This window comes from Siniperca chuatsi, linkage group LG5, assembly GCF_020085105.1.
Source record: "Siniperca chuatsi isolate FFG_IHB_CAS linkage group LG5, ASM2008510v1, whole genome shotgun sequence".
Classification (NCBI taxonomy): domain Eukaryota; kingdom Metazoa; phylum Chordata; class Actinopteri; order Centrarchiformes; family Sinipercidae; genus Siniperca; species Siniperca chuatsi.
In genome coordinates, this window is record NC_058046.1 from 20,811,158 (window position 1) to 20,833,546 (window position 22,389).

At 39.8% G+C, this 22,389-nt stretch overlaps 2 protein-coding genes across 2 annotated transcripts; both read left to right on the plus strand.

Annotated features, from left to right (window-relative positions):
* The first annotated feature begins 193 nt into the window (after positions 1–193).
* On the plus strand, positions 194–7,104 carry lg5h9orf64 (linkage group 5 C9orf64 homolog). Its single transcript, XM_044195428.1, has 7 exons — positions 194–291; positions 1,386–1,587; positions 2,937–3,084; positions 4,452–4,564; positions 5,486–5,629; positions 6,182–6,377; positions 6,488–7,104. The coding sequence occupies exons 2-7, from the start codon at positions 1,399–1,401 to the stop codon at positions 6,715–6,717; spliced, it is 1,020 nt and encodes a 339-aa protein (XP_044051363.1). The 5' UTR covers positions 194–291; positions 1,386–1,398; the 3' UTR covers positions 6,718–7,104.
* A 1,618-nt stretch (positions 7,105–8,722) lies between these two features.
* LOC122876191 (kinesin-like protein KIF27) lies at positions 8,723–22,087 on the plus strand. Its single transcript, XM_044196215.1, has 15 exons — positions 8,723–9,504; positions 10,268–10,468; positions 10,980–11,983; positions 12,801–12,944; positions 13,125–13,292; positions 13,502–13,698; positions 15,705–15,826; positions 15,983–16,120; positions 16,847–17,061; positions 17,730–17,792; positions 18,058–18,228; positions 18,396–18,587; positions 18,739–18,966; positions 19,645–19,843; positions 20,000–22,087. The coding sequence occupies exons 1-15, from the start codon at positions 9,207–9,209 to the stop codon at positions 20,626–20,628; spliced, it is 3,969 nt and encodes a 1,322-aa protein (XP_044052150.1). The 5' UTR covers positions 8,723–9,206; the 3' UTR covers positions 20,629–22,087.
* The last annotated feature ends 302 nt before the right edge of the window (positions 22,088–22,389 follow it).

The following is a 22,389-nucleotide window of genomic DNA, read 5'->3' on the forward strand; positions in this document are numbered from 1 at the left end:
TTAAACTTCCTATTTCATGTTCATTGGTCGGTTACTGGATGCATTTGATGACCCACAGCTCTAAAATTATGCCATTTATGGCTTCAACTGGCCTAGAACATATCATTTATATAGGGTTAATTATTTTTTTGCGTATTCATAACAGAATGGATATTGTTTTCCGGTTTCCTCTCCTGGCTTCTCATGATTGGTTTATCAGGCTGTGATGAGCCCACAAGGGACGCTTTGATTGGCCAATAGCTGGAAACCAGGTAGTGGAAACACTTGCGGTATACTGCCCAGCGTTCATCGGTAAGTTAAGTGAAATGTCCGTTTATGAACGAATAAATAAGTAAATTCTCGCTGAGCAGAAAGTTTGTATGGAAAAACTTGCATTGTTGACCCACGGTGTGAAAGCTCAGTAGTGTCCGTATTAGTGGTGACAAAGTCGCTGTGTAACGTGAATACTTTACTACAGTCAGATACTACCATAGACTGTGTAAAGGTTACTACGTGCACTTCCCTCGTCCAGTTTTCACTGAAACGTAATGGCGTCATATAAATGGGCTACTCATTGACGCAGGTACAATACTGCTCTTTCACTTTTCAAATTTCAGAGTGGAGAGTGAATCATGTGACTCACCACAGAAAGAGCAGAGAAAATGAATTTCATTCAGTAGGCCACTATGTTTGTGCGTCACAGCATCCTATTATCAGCCTGATAGGGAACACATCATTAACACACACAGCCATAGGACACTTCACATAGATGGAAAAGACGAGGCAGCTTTTAGAGGTCGACAGAGAAGGATATAATTTAGTTCTTTTGGTTTTAATAATGGGGTTGGTCAGAGATGCTCCTGCGGGCTTTTATGTTTGTGCACTCTACTTGTAGTTATACAGAGCCTACATGAGATGAGAGTGAAGTCCGACCCTAAAAACACTGTAGAATGAGTTTCAAAACCAACACTGATTTTTTAAATTTAAGTAATACACATTTAGGCTACATTGTAAACTCGTGCTTTAAAAAAAAAAGTTCTTGCTTTGTTACATCCCTCCCATCTTGATTAAGTTTTTTAATTGTGAATTATCCAATAAAGCAGGGAGATGATCTTTCAAATGGCACTTCCCCAGAGTGGGAATAGGATATTGGTGTTTCAGTATGAAAAGGGCACTGCCACTCATATCTCCTGCACCCACCCATGCATGTGCTTAGAAGCAGCTCCTGAACTCTGTAATGTGTCTGATTAGAACCTAGACTTCTCAAGTTTATTTTCAAACTTGCAAACATGAATGTGTTTTTTGTGTTAAAGGAGATCATTATTTTCATAGTAATCTCCTTAGATTAATCTAGGGACTGCTGGGGAAGGTATTTATGTTTATAAATGCACGTGTTCTCCATACAGTACCGTGTCCATCATGGAGCCACCTCTGTTTCCCCGTGAGTCTGGGCAGTTCGTAGCAGAGCGGGGTCGGGATGTGTTTGTGGAGGAGGAAGGAGTGCAGAAGGTGGCAGAGATGCTCTACAGCCTCCGACACAGTGACGAACTGACTGCCAGTGGCTGGAAGATGGCAAATCCATTGGCTCCAGCACCCACCTCTGACCAGGGGAGTCTGTCAACAGCTGGGGCCACCCAGAGAAATAGATTATTTTTACAAGTATACATGAGTACTGAATTGCGTCGTACATAGATGATTTTGCTCAGTGGCAACAGCAATACGGCATTAATAAGGTATCAGGTGGTAACGATCTATGGACTAACTCATGGAGAGGCACCACATTAATTCCTGTAAGATATATAAATTAATTACATGTATCTTTAACCCTGCTAATAATATGGACAAGAGAGAAAGTTCAGATGGATTGAGATGTGGTGTTGTCTAATGTAGTCTGCATTTCTACATGCTTCAAATAATTTGTAGATTTTATATGACGCTTGTATTCAGTGGTGAAAAATGCAAATTTTAAACTATTTTATAAAATTTGTGAAGCTCTAATAAATATAGCCTGATAGTTGGACTGAACTGCCATTTCATCAGTGGTGGAATGTAACTAAGTACATTTACTCAAATACTGTACTTAAGTACAAATTTTAGGTACTTGTACTTCACTTGAGTATTTCCATTTTTTGCTACTTTACACTTCTACTCCACTACATTTCAGATGGAAATATTGTACTTTTGATTCTGCTACATTTATCTGACAGCTGTAGGTCACTTTGCTGAAAAAGATGTTTCATAAAAAAACATGATACATGTTCTTACATTTATTTGTTAGTGATAAAAACTGAATAATAGAATATATTATGTTGATATATCACTCTGAAAGGAGCCATTCTGCATAATGAGTACTTTTACTTTTGATACTTTCAGTACATTTTGCTGATATAACTCAAATTTTTGAATTCAGGACGTTTACTTGTAAGAGAATATTTTTACATTGTGGTATTTCTACTTATACTTAAGTAAAGGATCTAAATACTTCTTTCACCACTGCATTTAATTTCACTTCAGTCACACTATTTGAATTGCTGAACAAATCGGAGATGTGGATGGTGATTCAGAGGTCTGGAACCAGGCTACTCTTAATACTTTAGTTAGTGAAAACTGGCCAACTATGAATGAAAAGCACAATTATGGAAAATAATGTCATCACAGCTTACAAGTTAATTATTACTGACTAAGATGTTTACTCGGACATCAGGAAAATAATTATTCAAGTCAGCAACTAGTGAATAGAATGTTTTTACCTTGAGCATCCTCTGTGCTCCACAAGTTTTCACCCCATGGTGGAACGCTGAGAAATATCTCTTCACAAAATGTAGGCTTCAAAGTGACCTTTTTAAATATTTGGGGTATTTTATCCATTGTGTCTTTACTACAGTAACACCCTGCAACTCTCAGTTTTCCAGACTTTTTTCTGCTCTCTTGATAATTTGTGTTTTTCAACATTGCAGGCCTTGAACTGGGTGTTTGTGGTAGACACAATTAACTTCTCCTTTTGGCCAGAGAAAGAAACTCAACAGTGTGAGGTGACCTATAAAGGGACCACATACACAGGATACACAACATTGTGTGCTGCCATCACCAGGGCCATGGAGGAAGGTGAGAGCATTTATAGAGTTTAGTTTTTGGGGTTAAAGGGGTGTTACAGCCTTTTAATTAGATGAAAAATAAAGTATTGTTTTGTTTAATAGTATGTTGATTTAGCTTGCACATGCCTGACCTCCTTTCTCAGGTGCCAAGTTGAGGTGATGCATCATAGCTGTTACTTTCATTTGGTGGGCAATATTTTTGCAGGATTCATCAAACTTAAACAGAAAATAAACCAGATTCTACAAAAAAAAATCTGGGTGATAGAAATGTCAGAATTATGAAGACAAATTCTGCCATTTCTGTCACCCAGAAAAGGTTACATGACATATTTGCCTTTTTTATAGATTGATTTATCCTTTTTGATAGCAGCTTCATCTCTGGAAAAAAAGATGTATATTCAAGCCCATACAACGTCTCTTTTTGTTCCTCTTTCCTATGTGCTTTTGTTGTGCACTACTATTACCAAATATTGTGTATGTCCCCTTTACTTGACCTTGGATTGCTGAAAAATTGGTCGTAGCTCTGCATGCGCCTGTGCATCATTCATAATTAGCGTGAATGACTCCAGATATGAACCAATTATGTCTCATATGGCATAGTGCTCTCAATGTGTGGTCGCTGTGGCCTTTATAATTGTATAAGATATTCTCTCAGAAAAGCACAGGTAGGTTTGCTTCAAAGTGTGAAACTCAAGGTTCAACAGCGTGAGATCAGAACAAATTATGTAGTTTGAGGCGCTTGTGAGATATGGCTACTGTGGAGTTATATTCCTGTTATTATAGTACACTATAACTTAAAAACTTAGTAGCCTTGAGTGTCCTCTTCGTCTTTCTCTCCAGCAGTTCCTGTCTAAAGATAAATCCTTGCTGCTTCTCTTCTCCTCACTCCACAGGCAGTGGTGGAAAGTAACTAAGTACATTTACTCAAGTACTGTACTTAAAGGTGGGGTATGCGATTCTAATCCAATACACGTCTTTTTGTCAAATTCAGCGATTATCTCCTCATGGTCCGCTAGCTGTCCGTTCAGTGTGTGCAGTGAAAAAAATCTGCTCTAATCTACCCAGTAGCATATAAAGTATCTAAAATTGGCTCCACATTGACGAACTACAACAATAAAATGCTCTTACATGTATTTGTTAGTGATAAAAACTGAATAATAGAATATATTATGATGATATAACACTCTGAAAGGAGTCATTCTGCATAATGAGTACTTTTCTTGTGACACTTGTGACATTCTGTTGTTATTACTTGCGTACTTTTACTAAAGGTTTTGAATTCAGGACTTTAACTTGTAAGGGAGTATTTTTAGACTATGGTATTTCTACTTTTACTTAAGTAAAGAATCTGAATACTTCGTCCACCACTGTCCACAGGTATACCCATCACTGATCCGAAGTACTTCTCTCAGATGAGTGTGGAGGAGTTGGGACATGTCCTTCGATCAGACAATAAAACACCCATGCCCATGCTTCAGGAGCGTCACCAGGTAACATCCTCATGTTAAAGGCATTTTCCTTTAAAAAAAAAAAAAATGTATAGGCTCATACAAAAATAATCCCTCTCAATCATCACTTATGACCAACTAGAAGTGTATGGCGGTGTCTGTATCTGCAGAGACCCTGCCCTCTGCCTGTATTTTGTTATTATTTTGCTGTGTTCGGGACTTTTCTGGGCGTCGACCTTTGGGCAGCGTGCAGGGTGTGAGTTCGGGACTCTATAAAAACGTAGCAATGGTCTGTGTGTCTGTTTGACTGAGGGCGGGGCTAAGCTACACACACATGCAGACCAGAGGCCAGCTTTGGCTACATTTACACAAAATCCGGCTATGTTTTTACTTTCTGTTTAAAACTTTTTACAAAAGTGTACTATTTGGAAATTCTGAATGAAAAGCTGACTTCTGTGTGAACCCATCTAGACATCCTTCACAGCGCATAAAACAAAAGCAGTGCATTTCAATTTCAAGACAAACAGATGTGGTGAGGAATACAGGATGTATCTTCTCATCTTTCTAATCAATAGACTGAACAAAGAAGGTACACTGAATCGAAAACCAGTGTACTGTTACATCCCTACATAGTACATAAAGTGTCTTAAATTATATTGCTCTGTGTCCATATTTAGGTGACAGCTGTGTCAGACATGTTATTTACACAAAATATTACATGAAACACACCTTACATACCATGTTCCTTGACAGATTAGATGATTTTATTAGATTTGTTTACCACCTCTCTGCATTTATTTTCATATTAACTAAGAAAAATTTATTTTAGAGCTCATATAAATATTATGTCCATCAGTGTTGCATTATTAGCTGAACTGCATTCCCTTTATAATGAGTGGAATTTGAATTGCAGCTCTTAACCTCCTACTCATCATAAAAGTTCAATTTGAACTTTCTAACAAGGTGCTGACTGAAGGTGGCCGCGTGCTGCTGGAAAACGGTGGCAGCTTCCGGAGTTTTATCAGCCAAGCCGGGAACAACGCCCGGAAGATGGTGGAACTCATCGTGGAGAAGATCCCTTCCTACAGGGACGAAGCTACATATGAGGTTAGAGTTAGAGATGGATGAGTCTAAAATTGTGGAATATTTCATGTTTGGAAATTTGTGGTTAAAAGTTGTTGTTTGACAGAGAAATTTTCCCACAAAGCATCCTTGATTTTATAAATTTTATATTTTTACTACTCCAAACTCAAGGTTTAATGATTTCAAATTGTTTGTCAAAAAACAAGAGTTGTTTAGACACTTTGAATTCATAGCCTTATAAAAAATATACAAAATGTATAAAACATCCTGGAAGCTTAGAGGAAGTGTATGTGAGCTGAGATAAATGTATGCATTTGGAGAACTTACATAAATTTTGATGTGAGAGTTCCATCTCCTGGCCAAAGACTGTGTGGCAAGATTTCTAATGCTCTCTTCATATTATACAGCCAGTGAAGGAGCAAATTATACTCTTTGCAAGTGCGTTGTTGCCATTATATTATCTTTGCGTAAGAACATCTGTCTAATAATAAACAGCAATGGCTTAAGAACAAATAAACGGATGGTCGAACAGTACAGTATGAGCTGAGTGTAGAGCTGCACCTCGGTTTGTTTCAGGGGAAGAGAATCTCGTTCTACAAGCGAGCCCAGATCCTGGTGGCAGATTTCTGGGGTGTCATGGAGGCCAGAGGAGAGGGAGACATCATTGACATGGACTGGCTCACCATGTTCGCAGACTACAGAGTCCCTCAGGTTCTTGTCTACCTCGGAGCACTACGATACTCTGATGCACTGATGCAGGCGCTGAAGAGCGGTGAGGCAGGAGTTTGTGTGCATGTGTTTCTCTGGTCATAAAGAAATAAATCATTTAAAAATAGTAAGCTATAATCACTCTGTGTGTTATGCATCTCCCATTTCTCTCAGGCGAGCTGCTGAGTTCAGGGGACAGGAGAGAGGTCGAGATCCGAGGTTGTTCGATTTGGTCTGTGGAGCTGATCAAAGATCGTCTTTGCAAATTGATGCAGGAGAGAGATGGACAGACCTGCAGCATCAACTCTGCAATCATCGACTTCTACCTTTGGCCTTATGCCAAGCAGCACCACAAAGAGATGGCCCACATTCCCATACACCACACACGCTGTATTTACTACTGACGAATGCTGGCAGCATTACTTACAGTAGGCTGTACTTCTCAGTGTGCAGCCTTGGCATCGGTGCCTCTCCCTGAGATAAAGCCAAGCACGTCTTTGTGCCAGATATATGTACAAATGGGCTTCTCACTAGCTGTAATGGAAACAGGTGTCAAGCTTTAATGTAGCTTTTTGGTCTATGTGGGTAGTAGCACTGTTGTCCATATGCAGTCAATTAAAGTGTTTACTGTTGTTGATGTGGACCATTTTCTAACAAACTTATCACTGGAGAGCAAGTGATCATATATTGTATGGGAACATACAATGATGGACACATCGGTGTATCTGCAGCAATTTGAACTAGTGAACTGACACTCATCAAACTGTGAAAATAAAAAAAATTTGATTAGATATTATGCTTGTTTTTTTGAAGGAATGTTGCAATAGGTCAATTTCTGGAGATCAAATTTCACATCATCCACTGCTCCCCTTAAATCAGGATGTCTGCAGGGCAACTCCTGAAGAAGTCCTCTAATTTTAGATTTAGAGATTTATAATGCAATAAATCTAGTATAGCACATGTAAATATAATGAATGAATGAAAAAACAGTATTTGTGTGAGCTAAAAGCAGCTGGAATGTGTGGCTACTTTATCTTAAATGGTTGGAAAATCAATTTTTTCCAATTGTTAAAAGTGTAATTAGAAAAATATTCTATAGCTCAAATTATGGGTGGCTTTGACTTAGTGGTAGTGCAGGTAGTCCTCTAATTGGAAGATCGGCAATTCTATCCCGGCATCTCCCAGCAAGATACTGAACCCTAAATTGCTCCCAAAGGTTGCCTTTGGTGTGTGAGTGTGTGTGAATGATTAGTTTCTTTGTACTGATGAGCAGTTGGCAGTTGTATGAAAGTGTGTAAAGCGCTTTGAGTGGTCGGAAGACTAGAAAGGCGCTATACAAGTACAGTCCATTTACCATGTGGCCACATGTAGCGTTTGGCTGGAAGAAGAGGAGGGGTAGAGGAAGCTGCAGCCTCCAATAAGTATATCAGAAATGTGTGAGATGTAATTTTTCCTCGGGGGAGATTGAACTGGAAAAAGATATGGTTAACTGTTGATAAATGTTATATAATAAAGTAAGAGAGGTATCTTTTAGGAAAAGGGGTTTGAACTGGATGCTGAATATTCTTATGTATATATTTATATATATTTCTGTAAATTAGAAAAATAAACATATCGGAGCCACAAAATGTTTAATTTCAAACACATAAGTCATTATAAAATAAATAATCTTATTACTAGAGTAAAATATATAAAAGAAGCAATACATTGTGAAATTATTTTAATAAATTATTAAAAGTTAGTTAATGTAAGATCAGATAAGTTAATATAAGCCTTTATTGATCCTCAGAGAGGAAATTCTGGTGTTGCAGCAGCAAAAGGACAGAAATAAATACAAATAGAGAAAAGAAAAAAAAATAATAAGAGGTATATACAATAAGAATAGATAAAATAATAGAAACGATACAAGAGTAATTAAGCTCAAAATTACAAGGCAACTAATAGTGCAGTACTGTCTCAAGCAATGTGACATAGTGGTGTGGTTAGTAGCAGCAAAGTAAAGTAATGTAAGAGTAATATGATATAACAGTGTACACCAGAATAGTATATAATATGATAAAGCAATTATACTTAGTGTTCGTCTGTATTAATATAGAAATATAATGTAGTACATTATGTAATAAAACAGTATAACATAGTAACATAATATAGTAACATAATATAGTATAAAATAGTATGGGATATAAAATATAAGGTGAAATGTAGTACTATAGTATAACATAATATATAGTATAGTACATCAATATAACAGAATATGAAATATAATATAGTGTGAGTATACTATAGCATAATATATAATAAATATAGTGTAATATGCAATATAATAAATAGTACATGTATTTGGTGTGCAATATGATACATATTACATGTATTTGGTATGTATGAAATGTGAAATCTTATGTCATCATTTTCATGTTAACAGAATTTTTATTTTTTGTTTCATTTATTTATTTATATCTGTTGTTCAGTTCAGTACAGCTTTGTTTGTACATGGGTTTTACGTTTATACATAATGTTCTGGGGGCGCCACAAGATGGCGCTGTTGGCTTCACTTACTACTCGTTCCGCCCTCCATGAAGACTCTTGAACGCCTCTCCTGCTTTCGTCGACTCCTGCTGCACCGCGACGGCGGTTTCCCGGGCAACCGAGGAGCGACAACAAACAGGAGACTGGACCAAGTTAACAATAAGCAAAGTAACGACGACGGTAGATAAACAGACAATGCCAATTATCAGACGGTTTGTTTTGGTAAAATGTAGACCATTGGCATGTTTATTTCGTATCCAACAAGTTTAAGCGCTCAAATAAAAAGTTTTACTACAACTCAGCTGTGTGTGAGGTGCTGGGATGAAAGTGAAACGCCATTAAGTAATTCTCTGTAAATTTCACCGTCATGAGCGAGGTGTGTGTCCGGGTGGCGGTCCGTATCCGTCCCCTGCTTCCTAAAGAAGTCCTCCACAACCACCAGGTGTGTGTGCGGGTGGTGCCGGGCTCCGCACAGGTGATGCTGGGCTTAGACCGACTCTTCTCCTTTGACCACGCGTTTGGACCCACAGACAGCCAGGATGAGGTGTACGAGTCCTGCGTCCAGCCCCTGGTGGAGTCCCTGGTCGACGGCTACAATGCCACCGTCTTCTGTTATGGACAAACGGGGTCAGGGAAGACATACACACTCGGAGGGGGGAACCTGGGTAAGTTGTACAGAGCACAGGTGGCAGTTTTTAAGAAAGATCCAGACGGGGATTTAGGAGAACAGAGATGGACTGATTAGTTAGACTGTTTGGGAAAATGACAGAAGGGAGCTGCATTTTATGACTCCTTGACTCCGAGTTTGTTTATTGTGGGGGGAAATTAATTATTGAAGCCAATCTGGTTAAGATGAGAAATACTGGTGTGTCATTGCATCTTTTCTGTGTGTTAGGTGATCTTTGTAGGCTCTGATATGTACTGTTACACATTGTTTTGTGTCTTTCAAGCTGGCACCAAAGGATTCAATTCAGTAGTTTGTAAATGGCATAGTTTTGAGAGTTTACTTTATACCGTATTATTATCATCAAACGGTAAACCCACTTTGTACCTCACACTTATTTTAATTTTATACTTATACCCACTTGGTACTTAATTTATTTTCTGACCTGTGTTATAGTGTAGTATATTTTTTGCTTAGTACTTCTATTCCTGTGTGCACTGACGTGATAGTGAGCTGCTGTAACAAAAGAGTTTCCCCTCAGGGATCAATAAAGTATTTCTGATTCTGATTCTAGTTTGCAGTTTTTTAAAGCCAAGAAAGTGGCCACCTCAAGGCAAAAGCAAGCTTTCCTCACCAGTAATCTGCTGTTGCTATACTTTACAGATGTACTAGGGATTTGATCCCAAAAGGTCTCCTCTAATGTTTCACTCTCTGGTCTTTGCAACATGTACGTTATAACTCTGTGCCTCTCTCACCTCTCTTAGATGAAGAGGGAGGGATTATTGACCGTGTGGCTCAGGATGTGTTCTTGTTGCTGGGGGTGAAGAGGGAGAACAGTGATGGTGTGGAAGCCACAGTGCGGGTCTCATATATGGAGCTGTACAGGGAGGAACTGCGAGACCTGCTGGAACTGCACACCATTCACAAAGAGCTTCATATTAGAGAGGATGAGAGGGGACACACAGGTAATTAAAACATCTTTTTGACTGGCAAGCAAATGTGACAATATATGAGGGAATGAGCTCATATGATTTCCTAAAAAAACATCATGAGACATAGACAGAATGCATCACAGAATGCAGTACCCTAGGATTACTCACTTTGTTAATGCCCACATCTTTCAAACTCCATGCCCCCACCTTGTAACAAGGGCTTTCTCTTACAGATTTTTAGTCTCCAAGCCCAAGAGATAAGCCTAGAGCTGCAGAAGCCATTGTATGTAATCAGTCAAAATTACAGGCTGCGTAATGCTTCCCATGATTAGTAAACTGTTCTGAATGTGTAAAATCAGTGGCATTCCCATTTAATGAATGAGAGACATTATTTCAGAGAGGATGAGGAAGTCATAGTAATACAATGAGATTCAACACTACGTTATACATTGGATTACTGCCCACTGGGGAAAGTAATATTCCAACTGAGTGTAAAAGTGTTTCATTAAAAAAGTTCATTGTGTGGTTTTGTTTGTGTTTTCAGTGGTGGTGGGAGCCAAAGAGGTGGTTGTCACCTCAGCAGAGGAGCTACTAAGTGTTCTAGAGACGGGCAATGCTCTGCGCCACACTGGCACCACGGGGATGAACGAGCACTCGAGTCGCTCTCACGCCATCCTCACCCTTCAGCTTATCCAGTGTTGCCACAACAACTCCTCCTTAAAATCCGTCCGCTCTTCCAAACTCTGTTTGGTTGACCTAGCAGGCTCAGAGCGTGCTGGAAAAACTGGAAACACTGGGACGCGGCTCAAAGAGTCTGTTCATATCAACACAGGCCTGCTCGCGCTGGGCAACGTCATTCGTGCCCTCTCTGACCCTGGTCGAAATCGCCGTGGTAACAGCTGCAACAGTGCACACATACCGTACCGTGATGCCAAGATCACCCGTCTCCTCCGTGATTCACTGGGAGGCACCGCCCATACGCTGATGGTGGCGTGCGTGAGCCCCTCCCACCACAGTGTAGCTGAGACTCTGAGTGTCCTGCAGTTTGCATCCAAGGCTCGTCACATTCGTAACCGTCCCGGAGCAGTATCTACTCACACAGAGGTTAAATCATGTCCTACAACCTGGGACCCTGGTGAGGCTCGACTGGGTGAGCTTGAGTATGAAGTACGGACACTGAGAGAGCTGCTGAAAGAGAAGGAGAGAGAGATGGAGATGAAAAGGGAGAGGACTGCTGGAAGAGCTGGAGAGGGGGACAGCTTCAAACAGCCCAGTCAGATAAGGATATCTGATCCAGATAAGAAGGTGAACCAAGAGGAACCATCACAGTACCGCCTTCTGACACAGGAAGCTGCAGCACTGCTTGCAGATATCCCTTGCCCCACTCCAAGTCACTCTTTCAGACAGCGACTGCAGGATTGGCAGGAGAGACTGACAGCTGTCAATCACTCACATCAAGCTGATGATATGGAGTGTTCAGAGGGGGGTGGAGACCAACCCCACCATGTGGCCATATTAAAGCTAAGAGAAGAACTCAACAAATGTAAGGTAATTATAACTATAACTTATAATTATAAGTGAAAAAGAAACACCAGGTCGCCATTAAAGGTCTTTGTTTTATCCAATAGAACAGGTCCATAATCTAAGACTCAGAGGAAAAATACAGGGACTGGATGTCTCTATTTAGCTGCTGTGGGTTTGCTTTTGTTCAGAGTCAAAATATGTTGGATATCTGTATATTATCCATTAGGAACACTTTATTTTAATAGGGCAATGGTGACATCCAGCACAAAGTGTAAGCTGATGTGCCAGCAAAAATAAGGGCATATAGGTGCATAGGTTCAAAAGAGTTTAAATTCATTAAAACAGCAGACTGTGAACTGTTAATTAATCATTATCTTCTAAGCCTGCTAGTCACACTGATGCATGAGGAAAATACTGTCTCCCCAACTGGAGAGGAGAGTCCAGACCAGCTTCTCCAAGTAGGAATACAATATTATTGTCCAAGCTGCCATAACAGGACGAAAACACAGGTATAACTAATAACATTAATAATGGCTACATTCCCTTAAGGTGTGCCAGTGCCATCAGGGCCTTTGCACTGTGCATGCTGGTTTACTGGCACACATTAAGCCATCATTAATGTTACTAGTTACACCTGTGTTTTTCCCTTTTATTTCAAGTCAAAGTGTCCAAGAGTAGATCATGCTATCAAAAACCTTAGATACACTGGTTGAAGTTAGTTACATGGACAATAAAGCTATTTTGACTTTTACAAAATAAAAAAGAGGGCTGCTGAACGTATCATAAGATATCCACAAGTCAAGGTAAAGAAAAAGCTCAGAGAACATTCTCTGTCTTTCAGGAGGCTCTCGCCATAGAGGAACAGCTATTGGAGAAGAAAGATGCAGAGCTGAGACAGGTCCAAAATGAAGTAGAGAAACTTCTTCAACAGAGCAAAACCCACCGTCAGGCCTTTGAGGAAGAAAAGGAACGTACTCGTATACAGGTGAGGAGAAGAAGAGTCCTGAATACAGCTCTGTAAAGGACACTAACACCTTCAGCATTGTAGGTTATCAGCAAATAAAACCTCAAAACTGTCCTAGAATTAAATGACAGCCATGCTGGTTTTTCAGTGGTTGTTTAAATATGTGTCTGTGTGCACATTTGTGTGTGAATCTTTTTTCAGACTGAACAACTTGTGGACCAGCAGATCCTCATCAGTCGTCTTCGCAGCGACCTCATGACATTTAAGTGTGCAACCTCAGTGGAAGCAGGGGCTTCTGGGACCTCGGGCAAGAGACCCCACAGTGTCCCTCTGATCAGACACAGCTGTGGACACGGGCCCCTCAGGAGGGTAGGTTGCTGCACTGTTTTGCTCTGTGTGTGTGTGTGTGTGTAATTGTTTGAGTGTTTATCTGTTGTACCAGTTGCACTTGACTTGTTGCTTGTGACTTTGATTATCGTAGTCCTAAATGATGTTGCTACATACATTTATATGTGGATCCACACACTCTGTTGTTCATGGCTGTGCATATTTCTGTCTGAATGCATGTGTGTTTGTAGATTCACTCCAGTCCCCCAGCCTATTCACTGGAGAGGGTGATGGCAGCCTTTAAGATGCGCGGTCATCTCCTGCTGGCTGAGATTGAGGAAAAGGATGAGGTGTACTGTCCATTCTTAAAACAACAGGCAGAGAGCAAAGACAGAGATCAAGAGAAGGAGGAGGAGGATGACATCTTAGTGGGCAGAATGGGATTTAGGTGAGAGCCTGTATAATACAAGCCTACTGGTTCTTTCTTTGTCAAGCCACCACTGATTCACTACAACAAATACAATTTCAGCCAATAGCCTGTGAGTCACTGAGATTTTGTTAACATGTTGCAACAAAAAAATGTTCACAAAAATGCATTCAATTATTAATTAATGTTAAATTAAATGTAAACTTTTATCAAGATGTGTAGTGCAATGATCGGCTTTGCGCCAGTGAAGCGGCATTTTCTTCAGGTGTGGTAACATTTATTCCTCACCTGCTCCTGCTTTGTATAGCAGTGACCCTCCATACACCAACGTGGGAAGAGAGGCACAGTAGGGGGGGGGGTGTCATTGGCAATCCAGTGACACAACAATTTTGGTGTCAAGGGATGACTGCATTTTGTGGTCAACCACCTGCCTGTTCAGGCGAAGTCTACAAAGCACTTGTCACTTTAGTTGGTGCACCCAAGTAAAACCTCTCACAAATCACACAAACCCTGTTATGCTTTTCACTTTCACCTTTTTTATACATGTTGCAACTAGTAGAAACATTTAAATGACAGCAATAATACTGTTTTAATTGTGGTAATTTTTTGATAATAATAATAATGGTTCCATCTGTAGCCTCTAAATGTAGTCCTGCATTTAAGTACAATGCATTACACATACCATATACGATGTAGTTAATTAATTACATTTTGTGGAACCAGCACCAAGCTGTTGCAAAATACTAACCACACCAATATATATGCCCCTGTGCACCTCAAACTGGTCAAAAATAACTTCCCACAGCCTCCCAACATATGCAGTGCAAATTCTTAAAGGAGATGTGATATCCCTGGGGGAGTATTGTGGACACGTGGCAGGGAGCACGCTGCTTTTAAAGACAGGGTTCGTACAAAGTCTTGAAAGTTTGGAAAATGCTTAATTTTAACCGTTATGTTTTCAAGGTTAGGAATATGCTTGAATTCGAATATATACTCCTTGAAAAATGCTTGATTTTCAACATAATCATAGGTGTTTCATTTACACAATCATTAATGTAAACCAAAAATGTTTAATATTTGAAATGAAATGATCCCGTTGTCGTATTTGTTTGTTGTCTCCTGGTGTCTCACACCAGACACGGAGCAGAGCTGACTGGAGCTAGATTGACTGACATGGGCGCTGAAATGAAAAGGGGGCGTTTTTCCGTTCCGCTCTGCGTCTGGTGTAAACCCGGCATCATGAGGGAGATCATCTACTCTCAGAATGCGTGCGCGTCCTCTGACCTTTGACGTTGTACATGCATGCACATTGAAGGTAGCTAGCTAACTATTGTACCTGCTCATCAGCTACTAGAGAACAGGTGGATTTTGTTATCGCTTTAGCAAAATGCCAGGCTGTCGTTTTAATGAAAACTGGCTGGTCAACGAAAAATATAAAAAATGGCTTCAGAGAGCAGCCACATTCATTCATAGCTAGATAAGTCCTCTGTTGATTCCTTACTCTGGAAATTAGCAAGCATTAAATAATCATGATCAAAACATGCAATCAAAGTTATGAAAAAATATGAACAGCTGGTAAAATATAACGTGACAATACGTTGACTGTTGTGGGTATAAAGTAATTCTGTAAACTTTATTTTTCGCTATTGCATTTATAGTAACAATTTAGATGTGATGATAAAAGCTTCGAGCGTCTGGAAATTTTTGGTTTCAAGAGGTACAAGAGGTACCTTGAAAGTGTTTGAATTTCACTCTTAAAAAGCTGTACAAACCCTGTAAAGAAGATGAGAGAAGCTGACATGTTTGGCCATTACTGATGCCAGGCTCTGACATGCATTGTTAATGTATAACAGTTTCTCTCTGTTTCCAAGTGTACTGCAGGTGTGCTGTGTGCCACAGAAATACAAAAAGTGCTGGACCTTAAGTTTAACACACTAATAATCTTTCATTCAGAAAATCAGTTTTTCTTACAGAAGTAAGTTAATCTGAAATGATCTATCTAATCAAATATTGTGACATCACTGCAGGCGTTCTTTAAACCGAACATGGACCAACCGGCAGAAGAAATCAGCTCTGAAAGAGAAAAACTCTAGACTAGACCAAACATCTAATGGAAATCCATTAGTTCAACAGCCTCAGCAAGCCACAGGTATACTTTACATGTATTTGACTTAATCTTTTGTTTCTTTGTATTGACAGAGGCATGCTTTCCTGTTTCAGATCTCTTCTGTGACGTTTCAAGGAGTTATTTTATATCCAACAAGTTGTTTCCTTTTTCATATTGTCAGTTGCTATTTATTCTCAGGAACCAAGGAAAACCCCTCCAAGCAAAGCCACATGAGGAAGGCGAGACTAAGAGCCAGTGTTACTCAGAGAAGGATCGAAGATCTGTCAGTCAACATGCGCATGAAAGAGGAGCTCATCAAAGAACTTGATAAAACTGGTGTGTTTATATAATTACATACTGTGTATTCCTGTGTCTGTTGGTTTTTTGTAGTTTGTAGTTGAGTCTGCAGTTTATAGCTATGGTAGCAATACATACACATGACCAGCCTATAGTAATGATCTGATAATTCCATTATCTTTTTTTTTTTACAAATCAGAGTTTACTCTGGTAATTGTGTTTTTTTGTTTAAAGCCACTGTGTATAGAATTTGAACTTTGTCCCCCCTATGGGACTGCTCAAAAATGTATACTGTAGCAGACAGTAATGCGTGGCTCAGCTGCCACCCCGATTGCCAAGTACTGGGTTGTTGACGCATAATTAGTCGATGGGATTTTTTTATTGTCAACAACATGTCTGGAGCCAAAGCATGTGTAAAGTTGGTATGCAGTGACAAGTTAATCTAAAATGATGGCCTGAGAGGCAAAAGGTGAACCATGATTGGCTACACAACAGGTGGCTTGTGCGTGAGTGTATGAAAATAACAACGCTGTTGCAGCTGTTGCAGCAGATTGAAGTCTCTTCAAAACCTGTTTTGATTGGAGTCCTGTACTGTTTATCATGGGCAGGCTAACTCTTATTTAGATTAACACAGCTTTTGTACTGAATCTCCAGGCAACAACTGCACAAGACCAGTGAATCATAACATAATAGTTTCAAACCTTTGACACTGTATGTCATTTTGAGCAGTATTTGCATCTCTAAATGTGTGTTTTTGTCTGACAGACAAGGAGTCCCAAGCAGTGGACAGACATGGCAGGCACAGTGGTGATGGCAGAGAAGCCGGCGTGTTGGCAAGACTTTCCATGCAGAGCCAGCAGGTCCAAGCAGAGGTGTACCACAGCCTGCAGCACATGAGACTGCAGAGAGCACAGCTTCAGACCAGCCTCAGGCAGCAGAGAGAGACCAGTGACAACCACAAAGAACTTGACCAAAATGGGGTTAGTTGTACAGATAAGATAAAAATTAACCCACTAACATCAAACACATTATCTAGACAGTGCAACAGGAAAAGAGATGAACATATTAAACTTCAGTTGAGTCTTGTAGTGTAGACCTACAGTATATGTTGGTTCTGTTGATCTAAATATTTAAAATGCTTTTAGTTGATAGTCCAAAATGAGCAAATTCCCAAGAAGAAAAGGGTTAACACAGTTGTAATTATGATCACTTTGATAGATATTGGACTCTTTCTGATATCCCAAAGCCAGTTAAACTAGGAAACTTTGTGGATAAGCAATAGTGTATCCACACTGTGTAAAAAACAAACTGTTAAAAAAAACAGCTATTGTTGATGGCTCTACTTAGGTGCTACTTTTTGTCAGTGATCTTTTATGCCTACTTTTTGGTTTGAATTGATATTTGACTTTGGTTTAACTGAGGTTTAAATATCATTTTAAGACCAGATTGACTTAACTATTACTAACCCTGATCTAGGTCCAAATGAAACCTTGGCGGAAGTCACCTTGAGTATGCATATCATCCACACAACATCTCAGTTGAGTTAGACTCATTGGGAAATACAAAACTGCAAAAACAGCTGTCACTCAGCATGGGTAAAACATAAACTACTCCTCTGACTAAACATGATTTGTGTTTTTGTTTATAGGAGCAAAGGGCAGGAGATTTGACTGCTTGCAAAAGCAATCACCAGAAAGAGTCAAAGGAAAAGGTAAAACATTGTTGTTAAATATAGAAGCAGTATAAATTCTTAAAAAAGTTTGTTTTGCAGTTTCTCCCCCCAAAATAGCCATTTTGACCAAGTTTCTTTTATATACAACCCCTTCTTTTGCCAGTTACTGTTTCTACCTCTTTGTCTTTGTCATAGTCTTCTTATCTTAATATTTTCTGTCATCTCCCTCCTCCTGTACCCCTTCCTCCTCTTTGCTCCATTTTCCCCTCCTCACACTCCTCGTTCTTCCTTGTCCTCGCTGTAGCTTCGTGACAGTAGTTGGCTGGAGGAGGAGGAGGAGTGGGTGCTTCAGAAGAGAGCAGAGCTCCAGGAGCTGGAGGAGGAGCTGGGGAGGAGAGAGGAGGTGCTCCTGCGCAGGGAGGCCTGTCTGCAACAGAAAAACAAACTGGAGGTCAAGATGCTACGCTCCAGTCAGGTCAGCCTGTATATGTGTGAACATACATATGTGGTGGTGCCCCTGTGACGTTTATATTATGATTTAGCAAATATTGTGACAAGTCTGTTTATCAATGACACTTATGGATTAGTGCAGCATGTATTATCGAAGCTGGAATCTGGAAGTTTTTATCAATGACTTTTCAGGCTCTGAGTCAGGACCTGCTGCATGTGTCGGTGCAGTTGGAGTCTCTGGAGGAGCAGCTGCAGAGCAGCAGCAGTGTGAGGCAAACTGGAGGAGTCACCATAGAGGAACTGGAAAAAGAGAGAGTTGCACTTCAAAAGAGGAGAGACACTCTGGACGCCCAGCTGAAGGACAACAGAGTGCTCACTGTGGAGGTCAGAAAAAAGGGAACATTGTATGTGTGTATGAAATACATGATCAGGTTTTGGTACAGTCCTATTATTAGATGTTATTTCATGATGAATTTTATTGTTCATCAGTGTGCATCTTTTTTCTTTTGTGCACTTTGCATGTGTCTTCATGTAGGAGGAGCATTCCCTGCTTCAGCTGGAGGAAGCTATTGATGCTCTGGATGCAGCTCTGGAGTTTAAAAACCACTCCATCCAGGACAAACAGAAGAAATTGTTAATCACAGACTCCTCTTCACATCAGTCACACAGCACTGAACCCGCCCAGCTCTGTAATGTCATCAGGAAGCTGAAGGAGCTCTCACCACCTGAAGCTTCGGAGCTGCTTGTCAAATATTTCAACAAGGTAAGATAAAATGCATGCACACCTATGGATATACGCAACATTCAGCTCTACATACAAAGCCTACGTGCTCTCCATTCTAGTTTCTTTACCAGTGCCTAAATGCTGTCTATCTGTCTTTCCTTCCTTTACTCTGTTGTCCCTTTCCAATCCTATTCTTTCCTATTTACAAGTAAATTCCATGTATGCCTGGTGGCTTCGCTTTGCTAAAAACATGTTTATTAATTTGTAAAAGTGGACTCTAACATGGTCAGACAGAAACTGAATACTGACTTCTTCTCTTTCTGTTGCAGCTGGAGATTTTTGTTTCTCCTTTTCTCCATTATTTACCTTCTCTTTCTTCACTTTCCAGGTGATGTGCTTCTGTGAATCAGAAATGCAGCTGCACTATTTCTGTAATGCTAATAAAATTATACCTCCTCCATCTGTCTGCTCCCCTAATGCTCCTTGCTGTGCCCTTTATCTTTCCAGCTGATATGTCTTAATAACATTATAAACTATATCAACTTCTCTCCAGGAGGTTTGTTTGCACCATGTTATATTATTACACCACGTTAACCTCCCTCCCACCTGTTTTTCTCGGTCCATTTTTCTCTGCAGGGGTGAGAGTAAACAAAGGTATAAGATTCAGCCAATATCTTTGTAATTATATTGTGTAGTAACATGTATCAACCTCTCCAGGTTATTTGTCTTCGTGAGGCGGAGCGTCATTTGCGTTTGCGTTGTGAAGAGCTGGAGCTTCATGCTGGAGAGCAAGAGGTGGTGCTGAGGCAGTTGGAGGTCGCCATGCAGCGCCTGGCCCTGGATGCAGACCGCAGGCTCACCCAGCAGCACCGAGATCACCAGAACAACATCCAGCTACTGCTTCAGAAACTTAAAGGTGAGGAAATTAGGTCAGCCTGGACCAAACCGTTTATACATGAAATGTTTTGTCATATCCCTCTCCATAATATTTGTACAGAAATAGTTTTATGAATATTGCAGTTTCATTTACTTCTGTCTCCCTGTGTGCTTGTGTGTGTATGTGTGTGTTCAGAGGGTGGTTCAGGAGAGGCACAGCAGGCCATCCAAGACAGACTGCAGCATCTAGAGAAAGAGCTGTTTTTCTACAAAAGCTCCAGCCGCCAGCTTAAAAAGAAACTCAAAAAGCTTCTTGGTGACGCCCTACACCCTGACGATCAGTCCTCACACTCGCAGGAACACAGACAAACACACAATATGCAGATACATGCAAGTGCAAGTGAACCCCAAACGCACACTGAAGAGGTACAGACGAGGACACATCTTGCAACAACATACACAAACATACACACTGAACAAACAAACAAAAAGACACACAGCGATTCTCATATGAAGAGACATGCACACCAGACCCCTTGCCTCTCCTCATCGTCTGACCTCCAAACACGCAAAACGACGAAAATGCCCGAATACAGCCAGATACACACACAGTCCCGGGGGGGGAGTGAAAGAGGGGCTGGTCACTCTGGGGGAAGTTTAGAGATGACATCAGTCCGTTTGTGTCGCATACAGCTGAGACAGATTTCTCCAGATGACCTGCAGGTCTGTGGTTCTGCCACAAGGAGGCGCCAGTCTGTTGTGGATACCAGCACAGAGTCAATACTAGAGGACTCCATAGAAGTGCCCAGAAACACTGACAGATGACGATGCATCATTTGCGGATCTATTCAGTGGCTTTACGTAGATCATAGTATCTACGAGTCACTTGGCAGCAGCAATGTGTACAGCCAATTCCAGTTGGGTGCTAGTAAACAAAGGAAAATGTGTGTCATGAATAACCGATGACAAAAACTCATCTTAAGTATCTTGTGAAAATGTTCATGTATTGTTTGAGGGAAAATACTTAATTTAAGGACTTTATAGGGCCAGTGAGAAGTGCCCACAAGCTAATTAAATTACTTAACAATATCAAAATACTGGTCAATATTTAATACATTTCCATATTCACAATATACAAAAGAATTAGAAGAATGTGTGTTAAGTTGGACAGTTTTTATTCTCAGTTTTTCTTTATAAATACCATTGTTAAACAATGCAATACTGCTGTCAATGTAGTACCACAGAATAGTGAAACCACCAAAAGTGAGAACTGCAGAGTTTATGACCTGAGGAGAAGACAGTGTCTTCTAGATTGACTGAAATGTTGGTTAATGTTGAAATGTCTTTACAGTGAACCAGTTCAGTCTCTTGTCATAGCACTGTCTTCCTATTTATCCGTCTTCCTTGGTGGTCACAGATTTCCCAGATCCTAACTATGCTGAATGTTGTGGAGTTTTGCCATTTCTTATCTTTGTGTTTCAAAGATAAGAAACACAAAGAAAGGCCAGTGTTGTCATGACAACAGAATTAACAAGATAAATGGCATTTACAGAAGTACATTTACAATAACATGGCAGATTTATTACACAAAAAAATGGAGTGAAATTTCCCATTTGCGATTATAGATTTTTGTCTCAGCTTTTGCCACACCCAAATACAACACTGCACATTCCATGTTTTGGACCCCTAAATTATTTGGGGATCTTAAGTTTCAAGCTCTTGTTCTAGATAAATACATAAAACAAGTTTTAAAAACTATCTTTGTAATGTCATAAATATTTCTGACATAAATAGATTCTATACATAACTTACAACCTTATGTAAATTGTGTGAGAATGGGATATTTAATGCAAAAAGCAGCACTTTTCTGTGATTATTTCTGTAGTCATAATACAGCAGCTCACCTTAAAGTTATCAACAGCTGCTTCCACTAAATTGATTCCTAGCCTTTACAAACATTATTAGTTTAAACAATACAATAAGTTAGGTAAAACATGTTCATCAAGCTATTGTTTAATATAATAAAATAGTGCCTCGTGAAGAGAAGTGCTTTCACCTTTAATTTTCAGCACTGTTTAGCACTTAAAATGGCCAGTAGATAAAGTTTTCCGCACTACAACAGTAATATAAAGCTTGGTAGTGTTTTTTATGCATGATACAAACTTTTTGTATTTGTGTGCACTATGTACCATTAGTTATATGTTGATTGCTGTGTAAATTATTTTTTATATGGTTGACTCTTATTACAGTCAAATGTATTAAACTTACTAATATGCATATCTCACAGTTTTGCTTTTATTGGGCTTATTCCATCCTCTCACCCCTAACCCATGAACAGATTAACCCATGGAGCCATGGTTTGGGGATGCCCCACAAAGTGTGCATCCCACTGTATCACATGCTGTAAATTAGGTGAACAATAAGACAAATTGCAGAAAACTACATATCATACTTTTATTTTCAAAATCGGATAAGGCTGTAACACATTTCACGCTGAATTTCTTTCACGGACTAAATGAGAAATATAATTTAAGGTAGGTTTGTTTGTGTTAATTTGATTAAACATAATGTTATTTAGCAATATGT